At 41.0% G+C, this 20,808-nt stretch overlaps 2 protein-coding genes across 4 annotated transcripts in view; one reads left to right on the forward strand and one right to left on the reverse strand.

The window, feature by feature from the left end:
• Window positions 1-20,808, forward strand: part of Oprm1 (opioid receptor mu 1) — a 251,578-nt gene that overhangs the window by 182,039 nt on the left and 48,731 nt on the right. The gene's annotated exons all lie outside the window — the stretch shown is intronic.
• The window catches only part of Ipcef1 (interaction protein for cytohesin exchange factors 1), a 142,576-nt gene that overhangs the window by 62,644 nt on the left and 59,124 nt on the right, over window positions 1-20,808 (reverse strand). For 2 of the 3 annotated variants that reach the window (XM_028764332.1, XM_028764334.1), the window contains 2 exons: window positions 12,240-12,279; window positions 11,438-11,607 (listed from right to left, as the gene is read on the reverse strand). In XM_028764332.1, coding sequence (XP_028620165.1) covers window positions 11,438-11,607; window positions 12,240-12,279 — 210 coding nt within the window. The remainder of the gene's footprint in view (window positions 1-11,437; window positions 11,608-12,239; window positions 12,280-20,808) is intronic. The other variant, XM_028764333.1, reaches the window with a different exon arrangement.

Raw genomic sequence — 20,808 nt, forward strand, 5'->3', positions numbered from 1 at the left:
TATGTTATTATCCTATAAATATAATTAGATTTTTGATACCTAGAGAATTTCTTCTTACAGATGCCTAGAGATGTATATTCTATACAGAAAACAATTAGTAAATGTCTTTGGCTAATAAACTAAAGCCTTGGTTTCTTATGGAATCCAGAAACTTCTGGGTATTAATTCTAAATGTGGACCAAGGTTCTAGAAAATCGCAATGGTTGCAGGTTGCTGAGGGACCAGAAAGAGAGAAAATCAAGGGTTCTGGGGTAGGCAGATAATATGTGGACAATGCTCACACAATGTGACTCAGCCTATCCTTTGGTTCTAACCACCAGGAGAACCCTGGCCAAACTTCCCACTGCCAGCACTTGCATCTCTCTGCTAGAAAGTCTAAGCCCTGATTCCACTCCTCTGGCTTGCAGAGGGATTCACAAATCAAGCCCCTAGAATGGGCTCCTGGCTCATGTCTAAGAAGGCTTGGTGCATAAATACTCCAGCCCCTGACACTTGGCATGCAAACTCTGGATTGTTTATGTTTCAAAAGCACTAAACTCCCCAGGTCTGTTAGCTTGGGTTACCCACAGCCATCCTTGGCTATGGCTACTCTCTGCCTTCTCTCATTTGTCATTCCCTCGACAAGCTAGTTGTGGCTCTGGGTTTGTATGTGCCATGTGCACAGATTGAGCCAATCACCAGTGACAAAGATCCATAGGAGTGTGTATACCAAAGAAGCACAAAAACAATGAATTTGCTTAATATTAACATTGTATTAGGAATCACACATAATGTAGCAATGACTTAAGGAACAAAGAAGGGTGTGGGTAGGTTGCATGCAAACGCTACACTGTTTTGAACCTGAGTATCCAAGGTTCTTGGTATCCACGGGGAGTCCAAGACCCAGTCCTCTCCACAAACCACAAAACAACTGCATTTCCTGAATTACTTCCCACACCCAAATCTTCCTGGGGTTTGCTTCTGAGAAACCTAAGCCAACCTGTCTTTTCCACAAGGAAAACAAACAAACAAACAAACAAATAAATAAATAAATAAATAAACAAACTCCTACTCATAGTGACCATCGACAACACAATTTTTTATAATCCTTCTTCATTATCACCTTCTAAGGAATACCCAAGGATATGGCCACCTCCCTACCGCAGTAAGTCCTACCGGAGAGGGGACCATGAGGTAGCTGGTGTCCTATCCCATGTCTATAAATCATTTCCTGGCCACTCCTCCTCTCCCAGTGATATCATGTGATAAGTGAAAGTATATTTCTCTCATGAAGACTCGTTTCAGAAATTTCATTTCCAAAAGCAGTTAACATAGGACCTTGGCAGATTAAAAAATTGGTGGTTGTTCTCTGCAATGGAAAAAAAAATCTCAGCACATGTGCCTTTTCAGGAGCTATCCTTAGCCAGCCTCACCTGCTCTCTTAGAAGCCTAGAACCCCAGAGGGGCTAGCCTTTTCACCAGTGTAGGCCAGCCTCTTCATCAGCAGAGCCCAGTGAAGGAAAGGAAAACAGGAAAAATGAAAAGAGAGCTTTAAGAAAATTTGATTGACTTTTATGATCATAGAATAAATACTATCTCTTGAAAACTAATAAATTGAATGTGCCATCCACAGTTAAAGCCCCAAGAGTAAAACAGTTGCCTGTGGGAGAGCAATCCAGTCAGCACTCCAGCTTGAGTAAGAGTGGTCCTGAGAAGACCTCACCGGTAGCTGAGGAGCTATAGCTAATGGCTACTAAGGGAAGCAGAGTCTGTTTCCTTTAAGAGTGTGGGCTCTGATAGGTGAGACACCGATCCATGAGTCTACAGCTAACACAAATTGGACTTGGTGGAAAATACATAAACGTGTGTGTGTGTGTGTGTGTGTGTGTGTGTGTGTGTGTCTCAAAGTTAAGAAGGAGAGAAGATTTAGGAGGAGGAGGGGGAACAAATATGATCGATATATATAGCTTGTATATATACCATTCTCAAATAATTAACCAAAACTAAAATGTTAAAAATAAAATTTAAATAAATTCATCTTCACATTAAAAGCAATAGCAAAAGGAAAAAAAATAAAGGAACATCATATAAGATTCATATGAAAGTAACCCAAAAGGGCATACATGAAAACTCAGGGACAAAAAAATGGAGCAGAGACTGAAGGAAAGGCCATCCAGAGACCCCCCCACCTTGGGATCCATCTCATCTGTAGACACCAAACCCTGACACTATTGCTGATGCCAAGAACTGCTTACAGACAGGAGCCCAGCAGGGATCTCGTCTGAGAGGCTCTATCAGCACCTGACTAAGACAGATGCAGACACTCACAGTCAACCATTGAACTGAGCACAGTGACACCAATGGAAGAGATAGGGAAGGACTGAAGCAGCTGAAGTGGATTGCAACCTCATAGGAAGAACAAATATCAACTAACCTGACCCCACAGAGCTCCCAAGGGACTAAACCACCATAGAGTATACATGAGTGGGTCCATGGCTCCCACTACATATGTAGGAGATGACTGCCTTATCTGGCATCAATGGGAGGGAAGGCCCTTGGTCCTGTGGAGGCTTGATGCCCCAGTGTAGGGGGATGCCAGAGAGGTGAGGCGGGAGTGAGTGGATGGGTGGTGGAGCACCCTCTTAGAGGTAAAGGGGAGGGGATGAATGGGGGATTAGAGGAGGGGAGACCAGGAAAGGGAACAACATTTGAAATCTAAATAAATAAAATAATGAATTTTTAAAAGATTCATGTAAGATTTAAGTGATGGGTGTCAATACTAGAGATTTAGGAGCAATAAAAAATAAGAACAAATAATGAATAGTAATCCTTAAGATATCACAGTTATGAGATAACACATAATCTGCCATCACACAATATTTATTAAATCTTCAAGGAGTTATTCAATCTACCTAAGGCATTTTCATGAGTTCTATGAATATCATTAAGACACTATTGAAGGCCAAGCAACAAGAAGCAGGACCTCTGTTTCTAAAAAATATAGAATGAACTTTTTTTAAAAAAGAAAAAGACAATACACAAATGGCTAATAAGAACAAGGGAGAGACGTCCATCTCACTGGGCCTTAAGGAAACACAAACCAAAACCACAACAAGATGTCTATCACCTTGTACTCATTAAAATGGTAATTACCAGAAATAAGTAAATCCTGAGAAAGTCCTAGAGACGCTATAACCCCTGTGCTCTGTCAGGAGAAAGGGAAAAGAACAGTGTGCCACAGAAAACTGTTTCTGCAAAAACTAAAAGTATGATTATCCTGTAATCCTACATATACACCCAGAAGAGTTCAAAGCAGAGCCTCAAAGACATAGTTGCAGGTCCTTGTACTCGGGGCATTTTGACACTAGATGAAAGGTAGGTGTAGCATGAGCATTCATCAATAGACACAAACGGATAGCTAAATGCAACATACAGATGCACAAGGAGGTCCTTAAGAAGAAAGGAAATCAAAATTCGAAGATGTCATGCTTTGTGAAATAAGCCAGCCATCAAATAAATAAATGACAGGTAGGTAGGTAGATAGATAGATAGATAGATAGATAGATAGATAGATAGATAGATAGATTAAATATATATGACTATACATACTGGGCAGACATACAGTAGTAGTCAAACTCATAGACACAAAAACTCTTTGGTAGTTGCAAGGGACCAGCAGAGAAAGAATACAGGGAGTGGGTTAAGGGGTTGAGAGTTTCAGTTTGGCAAGATGAAAAGAGTTCAGGAGATGAAGGGTGGGGTGCACTGAACAATAATGTGAATACTACACTCAATGCCTGTCGCTGAAATGCACCCTTAAAACACTCAAGACAGTAACTCGTGTGTGTGTGTGTGTGTGTGTGTGTGTGTGTGTGTGTACTTCAGCAATATTTTAAAACAGTAACTTTTGAATTTTACAGCCAGAATTCTAGAGTCATGATTTTTCGGTAGAGGATGAGTGTAGCCACCACAGTAATTTGGGTAAGATCAAATATGGGGAGACTTAGGAGAGGGTCATGGGCTGACAATGGGCGCTATCGCGTTACCTCTTTACCAGGTGTCAGACTTCTGTCTGTGCTTCTGTGCCTCAGAGGAAGAAGCTGGACCCCCAGAGTAGGTGTGTGCAGCATCCGGTGTGACCTGTCCCCTGTCTTTGAGCCTGGGGGCCATCTTCTTCCTCAGCATACCATTTCCTTATATCCTTTATGAAGGCGCTGTTTCAAATATTTAATTCTGACCTGAAATTCTGGCCCCTTAAATATACCCAATCTCTAAGTTCTTTTTCCCTTGCATAGCTTCCTTTTGAAATACACAGTATAGGAGATTAAACACAGAGCACAGTGACAAATGAGATTACCATCCAGCCTCTTTGTGGAAGCAGCTGATTCTGTCCCTTCAAGGGGCCTCTTAGAGAGGGATGATATATCTTCACGTACAGACTCCTAAAGAGTCCTCACATCAGAGCTTTAGCTTTCACAGGCTACTTCTGCCATCTAGGAAACAAACTTATACCACAGCAATCTCTGCTCCAACCCCAGGTCACCTGGCCTCCTCCTGCAGAGAGTACCACTCGGTAAAAGAACTCTGATCCCTTCCATTCTACATACCTGTCCTACGGCTTCCTGTGAGTCAGTGGGTATCTTTTCAGGATAGGATACAGTCACCATGAGGAACCATTTACAGTACCCAAAAGTCCTGCACCCTATAACTACAATATCAAGCTGATATATTTTAAAGCATACACAAAATCGCTGTTCTTTGTATGTGCTCTTTTTGCATCTTTACGGTGCTTTTGATCTTCATTCAAAGCTCTCAAGTTAGCTCAGAGTTATATACAGATAGTGTTCTTGTTCAGTTCATTACTTGAAAAATGAATGCACAGAGAATTACTTCAGTGATCTCCCTGTCGAAAAGTTGTACACATATACTAATGCATATTAACTTTTACAAATATGGATACTGTAGCTATACATATAAATAAATTGTATATTAAATATATATCACTTCTTTAAGTAGGTGAGCATGTGTTTGTGTTTTCTACCTGGTAGTTTGATTTTAGAAAAAATCGTTCTTCTTTTAAACCCATTGACTGACTTTAAAGAAATGAAGCATCATTGTGAGGTCATCTGGTCACTAGCATGTCCTGCATTGCTTTTATAGACTACCAAAGCTACGTCTTCTCTCCTCTACCGCAATTATAGACTGGCATAATGTTCACCAGTTTCATGTCCCTAATTTATGTCGGTGTAGAAAAGTTTCAAAACACTGGATTTCAGCTCAGACAATAAATATGGAGTTCGGGTAGATTAGACACCTATAATCCCACTGAAATGGGATTTTGTCAAGGAAGATATGAGAAATTTTTATATATCTCAATAGTAAGCAATATGAAAATTAAAATTAAATTATTCCCCCCAAGTATTGATTCCTACTCTGTATCTTTTATTTTCAGATGTTTAAAGATACATTTAAATTATATAAATGGACCAAGAAGACAGCCCAGCCAGCAAAGGTACTCAACACACACTCCTGACAGCTTGAATTCAGTCCATGGAGCCCATATAAAAGCAGGAGAGAGCCAATTCCACAGAGCTGTCTTCTGACTCCTACATGCCCCCTGTGCCATGCACTGAAGCTCCTCCCCATGCACATACACATGCACGCACATATATACACTCATATACATACAGATATGCATACACGCACACACACACATATACTCATACACATACATACCCACATACACACACACAAATATACATACACCCAAATACATACACATATACACACATACACACACTCACATTTACACACACATATATGCACAAGCACATGCAAACACACATGCACACACATACGTACACACAGACACATATATACTCATACACATACATATATGTATATACACACAAATACACATACACAAATACACACATTCATACACATACACACAAATACACACACACTCACATTCACACACACACATACACACATATATAGCATTCAAATGCACAAAATAACAAATAAAAATATATTTTTAAAAGCCACATAAAAGTATGTCAATAAAAAACACATTTTTCAACTTAGGACAATTTCACTAAGATATTTTCCAAAAATGTATGCTAAGAGAATATTATGCATGAAAGGTATAGGACCAAAGGCAGGGAAGATGCCTTCTTTCCAGGGAGAAACCAACCCACTTTTTGCTTTTCTTTAGCTGAAAGAACAGCTCTCCATATTTGACAATCAATCAAGACAGTTCTCTTATTGAGAAATTCTGGCTTTCAAGTAAGATTTTCTTGGAAGGGCCAATTCTACTCTACCAACATATTCAAACTCGAATAGAAAAGACTCTCAGGAAACTGCTTCCAAGAAAAGCACCTTCCATATCTAAGCACCTCTGAGAGCCGCTCTTTGTTCGAGTATGGCTCGTGATGACGTGCGACAGGACACGGTTACCACAGTACACTGACATGCAACCATGCTGACAATGAGGGAGAGACGGGGTCACATTTGTACAGACAGATGAGACCCTCAAAGGGCTAAGAACTCTCCAGGGTGAGTACTAAGCCAGACACTGCCCTGCACATGGCATGGGTGGACCTGAAATCTCCATGAAGCAAGGCCAGGTTGTTTACTCAGCAGCCCCACTGCTTTCCTGAACTGTTGCTGCCAGCACAAATGATATCAATATTCATTAATTTATTTTCTTAAAAAAAAAACTCAAGTTTCTAGCAACTTGACAAGTAATGGAAAATATGAAAAATAAAACAATTATGCAGCCAAGAATGAGCTGATACAAAAGTCTACATTTTACGCACAAATTCCTTCTCAATTCTCATGTTATTTTCCCAGGCACTAAAACTTGGAAATCGGTCTTATTTTAGCCTCAACTGCTTTGTCTCATATCCAAGGACTCTACATATGGTGCCCCTCTCCATCAATGTGGTACATTCCTGATTCTCACACTAGTACCCCAGTGCAAGAATCCAAGTCTGAATGCTTGCATTTTCTGACAAGCTCCTAACCAGGTCTCCAACAATGCCCTCCTTCCCAATTAACTGCTGCTAACCTCATGTTTCCACATGCCAGTTCCTTTACCAGCCTGAGAATCTTCTTTAACCCCCTCCTGCCCGGTGGCCTTACCTATTTGTGGACACTGTAAACAGTCTGAGTTCCATATTTACTAGGCCCAGGTCATCTGTCTGTCACACAGTCTACAGAATAGAGCCCAGCTCTGGCGTTGGAATATCTCAGTGTTAAACCCAGCTCTGCCAGTTACTTCCTAGGAAGCTTTGAGCCAGTTCCTTCAGCTCTTGGCAGTCAGTAAATTCACTTAGGAGTAAAAAAATTGATGACAAGTGGTTACTATGGAAATTAGACATAATGCCTACAGTACTAGCTTGGCGAAGCTCATATATACTATCCCACCTTTGTTTACATTAGACCTCAGACTCAGATGCTCACCCTACCCTCATCCTCTATTCCTGAAAGCTCCAAAGAGGGTGTCAATCAAGGATGGGAACAGACCTGTGGCACCCATTGCTCCACTGAGGTCCTTTCTCGCAAGTCCCCAATTGAATCATATGTTTTTAAGAGTAGAAAATGGAATTCCTGGAAAATTATTTCCTGTCAAGAAAAATACTTGAACAAGATCTCATCTCCCAGAATCCTTTAGGCAAAGTAAGTGTCAGCAACTCCTCGTTCCTGTTTACCTGAGAAATCTCAGGCAAATCTCAATCAAGAACTTATTCAACGCCAGACACTAAAGTACTAAAGATAAAAATCCATGATCTTGCCATGGTGATATGATGATCAATTATGAAAGACAGGAATCTGACACACATTCAGAAAGAAGGATCTGTGTGATAGTCAAAATATTATAAAATAATATAAATGGAACAAGACAGAGTAGCTAAGTTTAGGTCTGTGGTAAGTCTACATAGAAGATGTGCAATCAAATTAAGATTTGGCTCTTATGAAGAGGGAAGGTTTGCTGAAACCGGGCAGGAGGAAAGGCTTCCAGAGCCTTTTCTGAGCAGGGAATCTATATAGACAAAGGTGTACACAGACTCAGAACACATCAATAGAAATCAAAACTTCCAGAGGTAAGGCTTGGGGTAAGATGTGGAATACGGAGAAGGAAGAAAAAGATACTTATTAAGATGAAACCCAAAAGTGGGTTTGAACTTTATCCTAAGGGCATGGGAAAGTGAGAGTACAGAGTTTAATTCCAGGTTTTTCACTAACTGAGATTCTTGTGGCTATTGAATTTATACACGCACGGTGCTGAAAGAAATGGTGTGTGGTTACATGTGCTCTGACACATTCCAGGCCAACAAAATGCTGTGTGAAAAATGATTAACGACCTTTCCTAAGGAAGTCTGGGTAGCGGTGCTGGGAGAAGCAATGCAAGCTGAAGAAGGTGGACCCCACACACACATACACTGATTGCTGGGTACCAACAACAGAAAGGGGAGGCGGGGAAGGTGGCAAAGTCCCTGGGCAATAATGACAGCAACAGGAATGAGCAAAGGGATCTAATAGGGTAGCTTGTACATTCAAAACAGAATTGCCACTTGTACAGATAATCTCTCAGTTCCCCTTTGGAAATGGGGTAATATGATATCACTTATCCTGGTCCCAGGAAAATTTAGTGTGGCATATCATAATCAGGAATCAAAGGGGCCTGGAGAGGAAGCAACTTTTATTCATTTCCTTCATATATGACTCAGGCAGTTTACACCAAGTCTCAATCTTACCACCTTTTAAAGTATGCCTCTGAGGTATGAGGCTCTTTCTGTCTCTACCTCCCTCTGTATCTCTGTCTCTCTGCCTATGGCTCTGACTGTCTATTTCTGTCTATCTCTAAATCATCTCTATCTCTCTGTCTCTGTCTGTATCTATCTCTGTCTATGTCTCTGTCTCTGCCTATCTCAATCTACCTCTGTATCTGTCTCTGTCTATCTCTGTCTCTGTCTCCCTCCAGAGATTGTGCCCTAGACCTCATGAATGCTAGGCAAGCACTCTACCATCAAAGTATATCCTCAGACATTTTATATTTCTTTTTTATTTTGAGACAGTAATTCACTAAATTGACAAAACAAACTATTTTTGAACTCACTCTGTAGACAAGGCAGCCTTCGTACTTGCAATCCTCCTGCCTCAGCCTCTTCAGTAGCAAACACTATAATCCTGTGCCAACGTACCCAGCTAAAGATTGTTTTGAAGAGCCTGCATGCAAAATACCTAGAACATCCTTTGGCATATGGTAGATATCCCATGAGATAGACCATCATAGTATATACAAAGTCACAAAGAACAGGGGTGGCCCTCTAAGAAGAATAAGGAGCAGATAAGGAAGATGATATCAGTCAACCCTTGGGTGCCTTAGCTATTGAATCTAAATTCTTAAAGTAGAAGACAGAAACTTCGTGTTTTTCTGTGAGGGCGTGTTTGACTGTTACTTTCCAGTTGATATTCACACAAATAGTAGGAATATGACTGCTAATTAAATCTTCATTGAGGGCTACCCACAACAAACATACAATTACGATGTCAGGAATGACTGTGGCAAAGAGAGAAAGCAAAAGAACATGGGAAGTCTTCCATGGAAGACTCTTTCTTCTGTACACCATTATAAACCTCTATCTCCCTGGCCAACCAACAGCAATCTGATTCTCAAGCTAACGCTACTAATTTAATAGTATTGAAGTAAATGACCAGCATCCCAAAGCTTACTTTCTGCATCTAATGAACGCACACAGGGATGAGGAGCCCACAGGCATCCAAGACTTGTCCTCTCCCATCCCTAGTCTAAACCAACATGGCTGCTCCATGCAGAAGCATGAGATTCCTGATGCCTAAGATTAGGAAGGTCTGAAATCTGAAAGTAACCCACTCTATTCTCCTAAGAGAAACAGAAGCTGAAGAAGTCAAATGAGCCAAGTGGTAATATTGTGGGCCCAGAGAGGAGGACTTCTTCACATTCTGCTAAGACAGGGACAGCGCCATCTGGCCAAGTGACGGGAAAGATAAGCTAAATGGCCTGCTGAATTCTGAACCCTGCTACATCCCATAGAGACATCATGTTCCAACACCCAATCTATCCCACAGGCTCAAGAAATCCTCAGGGCTATTTATAGGCAACTCAGATCAGCTTGTCTTAAGGAGGATACAGGTGACAATCACTTTGTGATAACTACCCAAACGCCATAGCCTAGAATAATAGGAAATAGAGGCTGGAGAGATGGCTTAGCAGGTGAAGGTGCTTGTTGCCAAGGCTGACCACTTGAGTTAGATCCCAGGGACCTACACGATATAACTCAATTCTTTATTGTAAGTTGTCCTGTGACTTCAACACATGAATGGTGACATACATATACCCAAATACACACACACACACACACACGCACACGCACACGCACATGCACAGGCATACATACACACGAAATAAATAAATAAATAAATGTAATTAAAAAATTAAAAATAAAGTAACAGGAAACACAAAATACTTATATCAACCTTAATTTTCCTTAAGAAGGAAGTTGTATTTCTTTGGAAATCTACCCAACAAGCCTGGGTTGGCTTCATTTAGCACTGGTCCCTTAAATGATTTAATAGAGTGTCTCCATTGGTCTTTCTTCTACAACAAAGGGACCCCAGTTCTCCCAAGATCTGCAGTGGATTCCCAATCCCCAGGGTCAGTGTCAGATGTACCTGCAAAGCTCTACAGAGTATTCAACACTAACATCCCTCTCAGAATGTCTCCAGCCACAAAAGACAATACAATAACTTCATTTCTAGCTCTTTTTCTGCAGCCAAACCATAAAGCTCACCCTAGTAGTGTGTGGCCATCAAAGGATAAATTCAGCAACTATCTCAGTGAGTGTGGCCCTCATAATGGCTGGTCACCAATGTCACCATGGAACAACGTCACCAGTCCCTACCCAAGGCTGGCATACAGATTAGCCACCCCAAACCAACCCATCTCACAAAGGTCAGGAGAAGAGAAGGTAGTGGGAGAAGGAATGGAGGTCACTTCCCCGAACTGATGGATTTATATCCTCAGTAGAGGGCAAAGCTGAGTCCCTTTTTAATAGACCTTAGCACTGCAAACTTTCCTACAGCAAATGACATCCAGACAGATCCTGGAACTATTAGGATCTCACAGAATAATAAAATCAGGGGAACCCGAGGGCTCTTTCCTTAAGCAAGGATATATTTAGGGCCCTTTCTCTTCCTCTCCAATCAGAATAATGAAGCCAGATGGCTTCTCCCGTACAGCACAGCTCACTAACCTACATGGTTCCTGGGGCAGAAATGAGTCCTCTAACAAATCCACTGGTTTGCACTGCTCTAACTCACAGATTTCCTTCCCCATGGGGATCGCCTGGCCAGGGCTCTGTAAGCCCCTTTGGTAACAGGGCTTAGGGCAGGAGGAGGAGGGGTCACTTACCATTTGATTGCTATACCAGTACAGCGACGACCCCTTCAGCACCACCCAGAACTTTTTCCATTTGTTGCTTAGGAAAGTTCCCTTTTCCTTCTTCTTGTACAGCCAACCCTGGCAGTCAGCGTGGCCCAGATCTTTACAGGATATCCTTCTCCGACTCATGGTGAAAAACCCTGCAAGAGTTACATGGACAGGTGAGTGGGACCCATATTCAGGTAACAAAATAAAAGGCAAGTTTTAGTTGTTTGCACAGCAAGGATTGGACGTTTTCATTCATGCAAAGTGAATATTAAAAAAAAATCATGTATCTGTTCTATTTTTAAATCTCCATTCGGTGCCTAGAAAACCCAGGCAAAGAGACTTATTTGCAAGTATGGGTCCGAAAACCTCAGTCAAAAAGAGTAAGTCGAAAACGTTAGACTCTTGGGCTGGAAGCCACATTGTAGTAGACACACGGGTCCTTCCCACAATAAGAGAGACAGTTATGCAATAGACATGGAAGGGTTAAAGCCCACCTAGGAACACGGTGACTTCCCGGACTCAGTGCCAGCTTCTCTAAGCTCCGTGGCCAGAGCACGAGGAACTGATCCAAAGGAACAGCATGCCATTCTTTCTTAAAAATCAATCCAAAAGCAATCCCCCGAAATTAATCCGGCCCCCATCTCCTGATATTAAGATTCAGACAGTCAAGAATCTGATTCCCCCACCCCAACCCAAGAAGGCATCCAGGAGAAAGAAAGAAAGAAAAAAAAATCACACTACCACAGACAAGGAAGGGATAAAGGAACAAAAGGAATCGAATTACCTTGAGTTCTCTTCCTGGGCTTCTGACGCAAGGGAACCTGCTGGAAATGCAGGAAGGAAAGAAAAGAGGAAATTTCTGATTGTGTTGTAACATTTGTAAAGAGAGAAGGAGGGAGGGGGTGGCAGTGTTTATGAGCGGGGTGGATTCTAAAAAAAAAAAAAAAATTCTCCAAGCAGAGCTCAAGGGGAGCTACCAGCTGAGGCACAAAATGTGCTAACTAGAATCGATATACATTGAGCTGAACCTGGAGAAAAGAGTAACAGGCATTTATCTGTAACGCTTCCTGTTTCCTCCCACGAGCCGCTCTTGCTACTACTTAGGTTAAGATGGCACAGGGGTTTGTTGAAGTTTTAAAACATCATGAAATACATCACAAGAAACAATATCTTTTCTTTCTCCTCTTAATTTCTAGATCATATCGAGTAATTAAGTAAAGCTGGAGAATAATTATTTCCATCTCAAACTATTAACTTTGTGGTCTTGCTAACATGCAGGAGTCTACCTAAACCACAGGAATTAAATAACCCTGGGAAAGAAATTCCTTGTCTCTTCTTGTGTGACCTCAGGGACTCTAAAGCCTCCTGATCGAGAATTTCTTATTTGCAGCCTAATATACATATCTCATTCTATCTTTATCTTTGAATATTTCTCACATGTCTTATAGAAGATAAATATTCAAATATTCAAATCAGACATGATGATTTATACAAAACACACACATTTATCATAGCACATTTTCATCAAGTCATGTGAAATCAGATTCTAAAAATCTGGGAATCCCAAAGAAAAAAATATGCTTGCAAATGCCTCTCCTGCTCTGTATGGGTCTGTGTGTGTTTGTGTGTGTGTGTGTGTGTGTGTGTCTGTGTCTGTGTCTGTGTCTGTGTCTGTGTCTGTGTCTGTGTCTGTGTCTGTGTCTGTGTCTGTGTGTGTCTGTCTATGTATACAAATATCAGACAGAATTTTAGCTTGAAAAAGCTTCATTTTTCTTCTACAGCATCTAAGCTGAAATTCTTCAGGTTTAAGTAAATTCCATTTGTGTTAAAAAGCAGAGACTTTTTAAATGTTTAACTATGCAATTAAAAGGTTGTTCTAAAAGTTGATAGGTAATCTCATGAATTTTGTGGTATTCTGGATACATCTGGCTAGTAGTCCACATATCTAACTACTGATGAATGGTATCTGTGGCTCGGCTATATGTTTGACAAGTGAATATGATCTACTGTGGAAAAAGAATAGAATTTTTAAAGCCACAGGTCAAGATTTAACAAGGAAAAGTCACTCTAAACCCATAAATATGTACGTGTGCATGATTTCTAATATAAGTCTCAAGCAGATCTGCCAAGATTTATTTGTGAAAATATTCTGATAACTAAAAATCCTGTTTCTATAAATAGCCACACATCACTGCATCATGGAGTGTGTTACCTGTTGTAGTAAGGGGTACAGGGTCTCTCTTATACCGCCTAGGCTTAAGACCCAATTCATTTTCAAGGCTATCAGAGTGTACAAAGATAAGCAAACACCCAATAAACAAAACCCATCATTTCAGAGTAAGGATGACTTGGATTTCCCTCAGCAGGGAGGATGGAGTTAAGGTTAAATTGTGCTTCTCCATGGATACCAGACCAGAGCAACCCTGAGTTGGCTTTTTCTTTTATGAACATCCTTTATTCCCTTGGATCACTGACTGATCTCTTTGAGGATAATTTTTAAAGAAATTCAACATGTGTCAATCATGGCATGCTAATCATGTCTAAACACACTATCACATTAAGGATCTCCATCTACTCTTCCTTTCCCAGATATTTCCCACACTACCAACTTCTTGGTCTAAGATTTCCTACTCTTCCTTAGTCTCTGGGCTTATTTTTTTATTTTTTATTTTTGTTTTTATACTGCTATCCTGAGATCAGGAAACCCAGTTAGTACCTACTGGTTATTCAATATTGTCCAAACTGAGAGCTGGGGCTGAAGACAAAAAGAATAAATGAACTTCATCATCAGTAAGGCTTGGGGAATCTGGGATCCCAGGGAGCACACAAAGTAACTGAGAACCAGCGCAGTGGGAGAAAGCAGAGATGTCCATGCTGATTCCTAGAAGGCTGGAAGCCTAGGTAAACAAGCTGAGACTACATTGCTTCCAACAGCAACACCAGCATTTAAAAAGAACCAGCAAGGAGGGCACAATGCCTAGAGATAGCTATCACCTCTGGAAGGGAAGCACAGAAGTGGGTTTACATTCCTTGGCTCCTGACCCATGGAACAGGGAGCTGAGTCTCCAGTCATTGTGCAATGGCTTCCAGTGACACTGCTGGCTCTTCAGCTCCACCATCAAGCCTAAGATGGTTTCCAGAGACATCCAAGTCAAAACTGTGTCTTCATGTCTCCTAAAATCAGCCCTAGGTCTACAGCTGGATTCTCAAACTGAGACTGGGTTGAGAGTTGAACATCCATATCAGGTCAACACAGTTCCCTGAGCAAAGTGCTCCATCACTCCCAGCAAGCTCCTTGGATCCAACCCTGCCCTGACAATCCTCCCTCAAGGCAAAGTGGCTAACTGTTCAGTGTTTTCCCCTGGCCAGAAACAAGCTGCACCTTAGAGAAATAACAAACTAGTGGGAGTTCCAGTTTCACTTGATAGATGTGAATATGAAACCCCCAACTGCTCTGCAAGAAGGAATGAAAACAACCTTTGAGAGCTTTACTGAGTCTAAGACATATTTCCTCCCCACAACAGGAAGTGGAACCCATGAACTAGTCAGTTTCAAGGCCTTCGTGTGGCTTTCTCACTGAGTAGGTTGAAAACACTGACAGGTGTTTGAGCGATTTGTGAGACCATTTCGAGCTTCACAGACGTTTAAAAGTTTGATAAGCTATTTCTCCCAACTTATTTTCTTCCTGTTTGTATGACACAGAGAAAACTGACAACTTATTCTAATAAATAAATAAATCTTCTCTAAAATGGATCTAGAAATTGGAGACAATTCCCAAGGAAGTATATATACATAGTTTTTATTGAAGGAAAGTAGACTTTTCATTTAACCTTGGAAAGATGGCCATTTAAGGACTAAGGAGATGGCTCAGTCAGTAAAGTGCTTGCGGCACCTGCATGAGGATCTCAGTTAGATGCCTAGAAACCATGTTTGAAATCCAGATGTGATGATCTGATTGTAATGCCAGCATTAAAGAGGCAGAAACAGGCAGATCCCTGGCAGTTGCTAGCCAGCCAGACTAGTCTACTTAGTGAGCTTCAGGACAATGAGAGACTCAAATAGCAAAATATGTGGTTCCTGAGAGGACTGCCTGAGGCGGACCTTTGATTCCCACCCCCACACAGACACACATGCATACACACATGCATATACACATGCATACACACATGCATACACACATGCATGTTTAGTAATCCTAGTCTTTAGCAAAAATCACATGGTTTTGTGTTGATATTCTAGTTTCATTTCTGTAAAACACCATGGCAAAAAGCCACTTAGGAGAGAAGGTTTTATTTTAACTTGTAATTCCAGCTTTAAGCGATTACTGTTGAGGAAGTCACAGTTGTGGAAACTTGGAGCAACTGGTCACATCACATCCACCGACAAGAGTAGGAAGAAATAAATGCATATATGCCCACTTGTGTCCTTGTGCTCAGCTTACTCTTACATAGTCCAGGACTCCCTGCCTAGGGAATTATGCTGCCCACGGTTGGCTGGGTCTTTTCTCATCAATTAACTTAAGGCAATTCCTTACATACATGCCCCAGGACAGCCCAAAGTAGAGAATCCCTGACTGAGATTCTCCTCCCAGATGATTCTCGATTATACTAAGTTGACAATTAAAGCTAACAGCTAAAGTGGACAAACCGTTCTTCATTCACAGGAACACTGGCTTGTATCATCTGTTATTATCTGTGGTACCAGTTCCTCACAGGCCTGGCAGTAAAAACTACCATTCCTTACTTACCAACTAAATGACAACATCTCTGAGTTTGGGGTTCTCCACAAATACTTGACATTTCCACAAGCATATTTCTGTATTGTTGGAAAGCTAAACCCTGCTTTCTAAAGGGAATTGTAAGGTGTTTTATTCGTAAAAATCTACCTGTGATCATGCACTTAAAACCTTGCTTAAATTTGTCGGAAGGCTAACCACTTAAACACTATGTAACACCAGCCAAACTATGGAATGAAAATCTCTGGTAGTGAGTAATGAAGACAGGTAGTGGGAGTCTGAGCGTGCGTGTGGTCACCTGGGAAAGCTGTATACAGTGGCAAAGGCTGGGGATAAGAATCCGGGGAAAGACCAATACATAAACAGGAAAGGAGAAAAAAAAAGCCTCTGAGAAAACCTGAACAGGTATACTCCAAGTCAAACTCAGGAGAAGAATGTCATGGGAACGAGGGAGAGACTCTAGAGAGACCCAGAGAAAGGTGGGTCCAAGCCACCAAATTATGTTGTTTGAAAGGAAAAGGTTCATTAGAATTTTTCTGTGTTATTTTTCTCATCACTGTGAAAAACTACCTGATAAGAGCAACTAAGTGGGGAGGGGCCTATTTGGGCTCACAGTTTCGGGTAATACGCCATCACAGAGAAGGTGCAGCAGCTAGGTCTGGGGCAGCGGATACTCGGAACTGACACATTAGGCCAGAAAACAAAGATCAGAACAGGAAGCAAGGTATTGCCCTCAAGACTCCCCCTAGTGGCCTTTCTCGTGAAGCATAGGCCTTCTGTCTTGTCTCAAGGGGTCTAAAGCTTCACCAAACTTCGACTACCTGGAGACCATATGTTCAAGCACACAAACCTGTGGGGGACACTCCCTATTTAGACCATCACAGGACTCTGGACTATTTCACCCTCATACTGTTTGGAACCACAAGACAAATTCCAACAGGTTCCAGGATGAATGGGCACTAAGACGCTATACACAGAATTGATGACTATGGGAAAGAGATGATGCGACCCTACCAGGCAGACTCACAGCCAGAAGATGGATAAAGCCACATGCTTTCTCTCAAGCCAAACTTTCTGCGTAAGCTTACTGTGCTAAGTGAGTGATGCGTACTTGACACAAATTAACAGAACAGTATGGGACATGCCAGCTACACACTATGATGAATTATTCAATGTCATTTCATTCTCCCTCCATTATTTTTGACACGTTAGAAAACATAAGATATAAATACTGCTGTCTTGCCAAATTTTCCCCTTGTCCACTTCCTCGGTCACTCCAGCTTATTCTGCCCTGAGCATGTTTTCATTCCCACATACAATTTAGTATCCTGTAGTGATAGTTCAACAATAGCACTAATGCAGACTTTTTCATTCCACTTTTAAGGGTTTTTTTTCCATGCTGATACACATTACTACAGATTATTGTTAGTGTGGCGATGACTATTCTGTGACTTCCTTATCCAACTGGTTCATAATGAGCTTGTATGTTTTTACAGTTTGTGCTATCAGCTATAAATTCACAATTAACAACCTTATATAATTCCCATTGTATGTATATATGCATGTTACTCTGGGCTTGGTATTAATTTGAACTAAAGTTATATGGTAATAGTATATATGTATCTTCTGGTATTCAGTGACTTTCAAAATGTTTTCAGAGTACCCATTTACAATCCCACATGAAACATACAATTTTTTAAAACTTTTTATTATTTTTCTATTTTTTATTTGTGTGTGGACACACATACATTCAGTATCCAATATTGATTTTATCTCATACATTGAGCTTTCTATTTTAAGAAGTATATCTTTTTTCTTAATATTACTAAATAATTTCAAGACTCATTTATACTTTTCCATTTGGAGCAAGGTTTTCCTCTTTTTTTTTTAAGATTTATTTATTTATTATATATGAGTACACTGTAGCTGTCTTCAGACACACCAGAGGAGGGCATCAGATCTCATTACAGATGGTTGTGAGCCACCATGTGGTTGCTAGGATTCGAACTCAGAACCTCTGGAAGTGCAGTCAGTGCTCTTAACCACTGAGCCATCTCTCCAGCCCGGAGCAAGGTTTTCGAAAGCTTCTAAAACATTTTTTTCAAGAAGATTTTTAGAATCCCATCCTTGATTTGTTCGTAAGAGTTTAAAACTCTTAACTGAAATGATAATCTCTCTTTTTTTTTATTGTATATCCTATCTTTACTGAAACTATGTTTAATGTGATTTGAAATTTTTCTCAGCAAGCAAATGTCATTTTGGTCCTAGAAGCTGGGATACCTAGGCAAGGTCAAGTTGCTAATAATGGAGATGACCTCTTCCTGACCTGCAGACATCCATGATCTTAGTATTTCCTCACAAGGCCAATAAAGAATTCCTGTTCATTAGATACGGTCACAACTCCCAATCATGAGGGTACCACCCTCATGTCCTATGGCCTCTCAACACATCTCTTAACAGCATCCCATCTTGAATTGGATTAGGTCTTTGGGGTCTGAATGTGGCAGGGAAAAGATACACACATACTATCCATTAAAAATATTATGTTTATATAAAATTCGTCTTCCTCTTCTCATCCTTCCTGTTTTTGTCTCTTACCTCCCTCTCCAGTGGTTTGCAGATTGCCTAACTTAAAAAGAGCTCACCCGATACTCTCGCTTGAAATGCTCATGAAGAATCTTGCATATCCAGTCACTCATCCCGTTGACTATCCTTTTTAGTTCCTGTTTTTAAGCTGGCCTGAGTTTCCTTCCTCCCTAAGATGGCCAAACGTGTAACTGTGGGCAGCAGTTTGGCAACTGTATTCTCTTTTTTCTATCCACAGCCCTTTTCATACACAGGGAGTCTCAGTTTGTCATTGTCACCAGTGAGTGGCCCTTCGTTCCCTTTATGGACTGTTTTGCTCCCACTCTGAACCTGCCATCGAATGCAAACATCTTTCAGATCACCAAGAAGGAGCCCATCAGGTCCTTGGCTTCAGTTACACCACTGCTTTTTGGGTTTGATTTTCCAAAGGTGAAGAGCAAGCTTTTGACTCTAACTATAACTTCTTGTCTTTCTGTTTCTCTTTGTCTATCATTGATACTTGTCTGAAGAAGACTAGAGTGTTGTCAAGTGTGAACTCACAGCCACATGCTTAGATGGAAGAGACACACTTCATTTACAGTTATCCACCCTTGAAATTACAATTGAAGTGTCAATCTAGTGTCTCTTCTTCTGGTTGTACCAACAAACATCTCCTAAATTATTATTGTTATTATTATTATTATTATTATTATTAAATTAAAATCTCCTTATTGTTGTTTTTCTCTACTCTGCAGAAGTCTTGGGCACTTTAACAGCACACCTCTGTAAATGTTTTTCCTTCTTCTGTGCTTCTCTTGGTTAACCTAATCCTTTGAGACCCTGTCAAATGTCACTTCTATGTGGAGCCTTCTCTGGCTTCGGAAGTCGGTAAATTAGCTCCTGTATGGTTCTTTACTTTGCTCATTGTTCTGAATTTGTAGTTATTGGAATGATTGCTAGGTATGACCTCCCAAGGTCCTGCATGGCATGTCCTGATCTGCCCTCTTATTCACAGATGAGGAACTTACCACTGTGGTTAACACAGAGATCACTTATGACTTAGTGGGTCAGACCAAGTCTTTTGTTCAACTGTGTGTTACTTTGCTTCAGTTTCCAATCTTGTTGGCTGCTGATGCCTGTGAAGTAGGTATCATGATTTCAATGGTTATTACCCTGTGTGGCTCACAGTGATAGATGTTGAAGTAACACTGCCCACCCAATGTTCAATTCAGAGCTGTGAGTCATTCCTGTGCCCTTTTCTCCATCCCACACATGTGCCCCATCACTGCCCTGACCAGATCACCTCCCAGTCTCTCATCTGTATGCAGTTTCATCGTTGCTGCCTTTGTCAAAGTCTATCTTGTTCTATCATAAACTAGCAACACCTCATACCCTGTCTCACCACCTACAGTGTAGACCTTGGACTATCTTAGTAACATGCCACTATGGCTCTATTTCAAATACTTCAGCTCATAATTGGCTCTTGGCAGTCAGATCGAGCCTCTGGCTGAGACTCCAGGACAGAACTCACATTCTTGTAGACATCTTCAGCTCAATGTCTAGTACCAAGCCCAATGTCTGACACACAGTAATCAAAACACCATGTCTTGCGTCTGGTTTTGCTTCCTATACTGGCAGTAGTAGGGGGGATGCATTCCCATGTTCCTGCCACTGAGTAATTTGACAAACATCTGGAAAGCCTCCTGATGCTGGATTAATCTGGGCTGCAAAATGCTTTCTTATGAGGAGAGCATTGGTGATTTTGGACAACCTAAAAGTTACCCCAGTACATTTCTTGGTCCAAAATTTATAGGGAAAAATGTTGCCCTTATGTTAACTGGCACTATACTTCAGCCCACCTGGAGAAAAGACCTCAGTTTCTTCTTGAGAGTAAAATGGACTTGTGTTACATATACTTTACCCAACATACTATTTTCTCAAATAAATGAACAAACAAACAAATTCACAGTGTCTTTTTCAGCATGTCTCAACTGTCTCATGAACCCAAGACAGTCTCTTGTGATGGGTGCCATAGGAACAGATGTTTTCCAGT

This window comes from Grammomys surdaster, unplaced genomic scaffold, assembly GCF_004785775.1.
Source record: "Grammomys surdaster isolate TR1022 unplaced genomic scaffold, NIH_TR_1.0 143, whole genome shotgun sequence".
NCBI classification, from domain to species: domain Eukaryota; kingdom Metazoa; phylum Chordata; class Mammalia; order Rodentia; family Muridae; genus Grammomys; species Grammomys surdaster.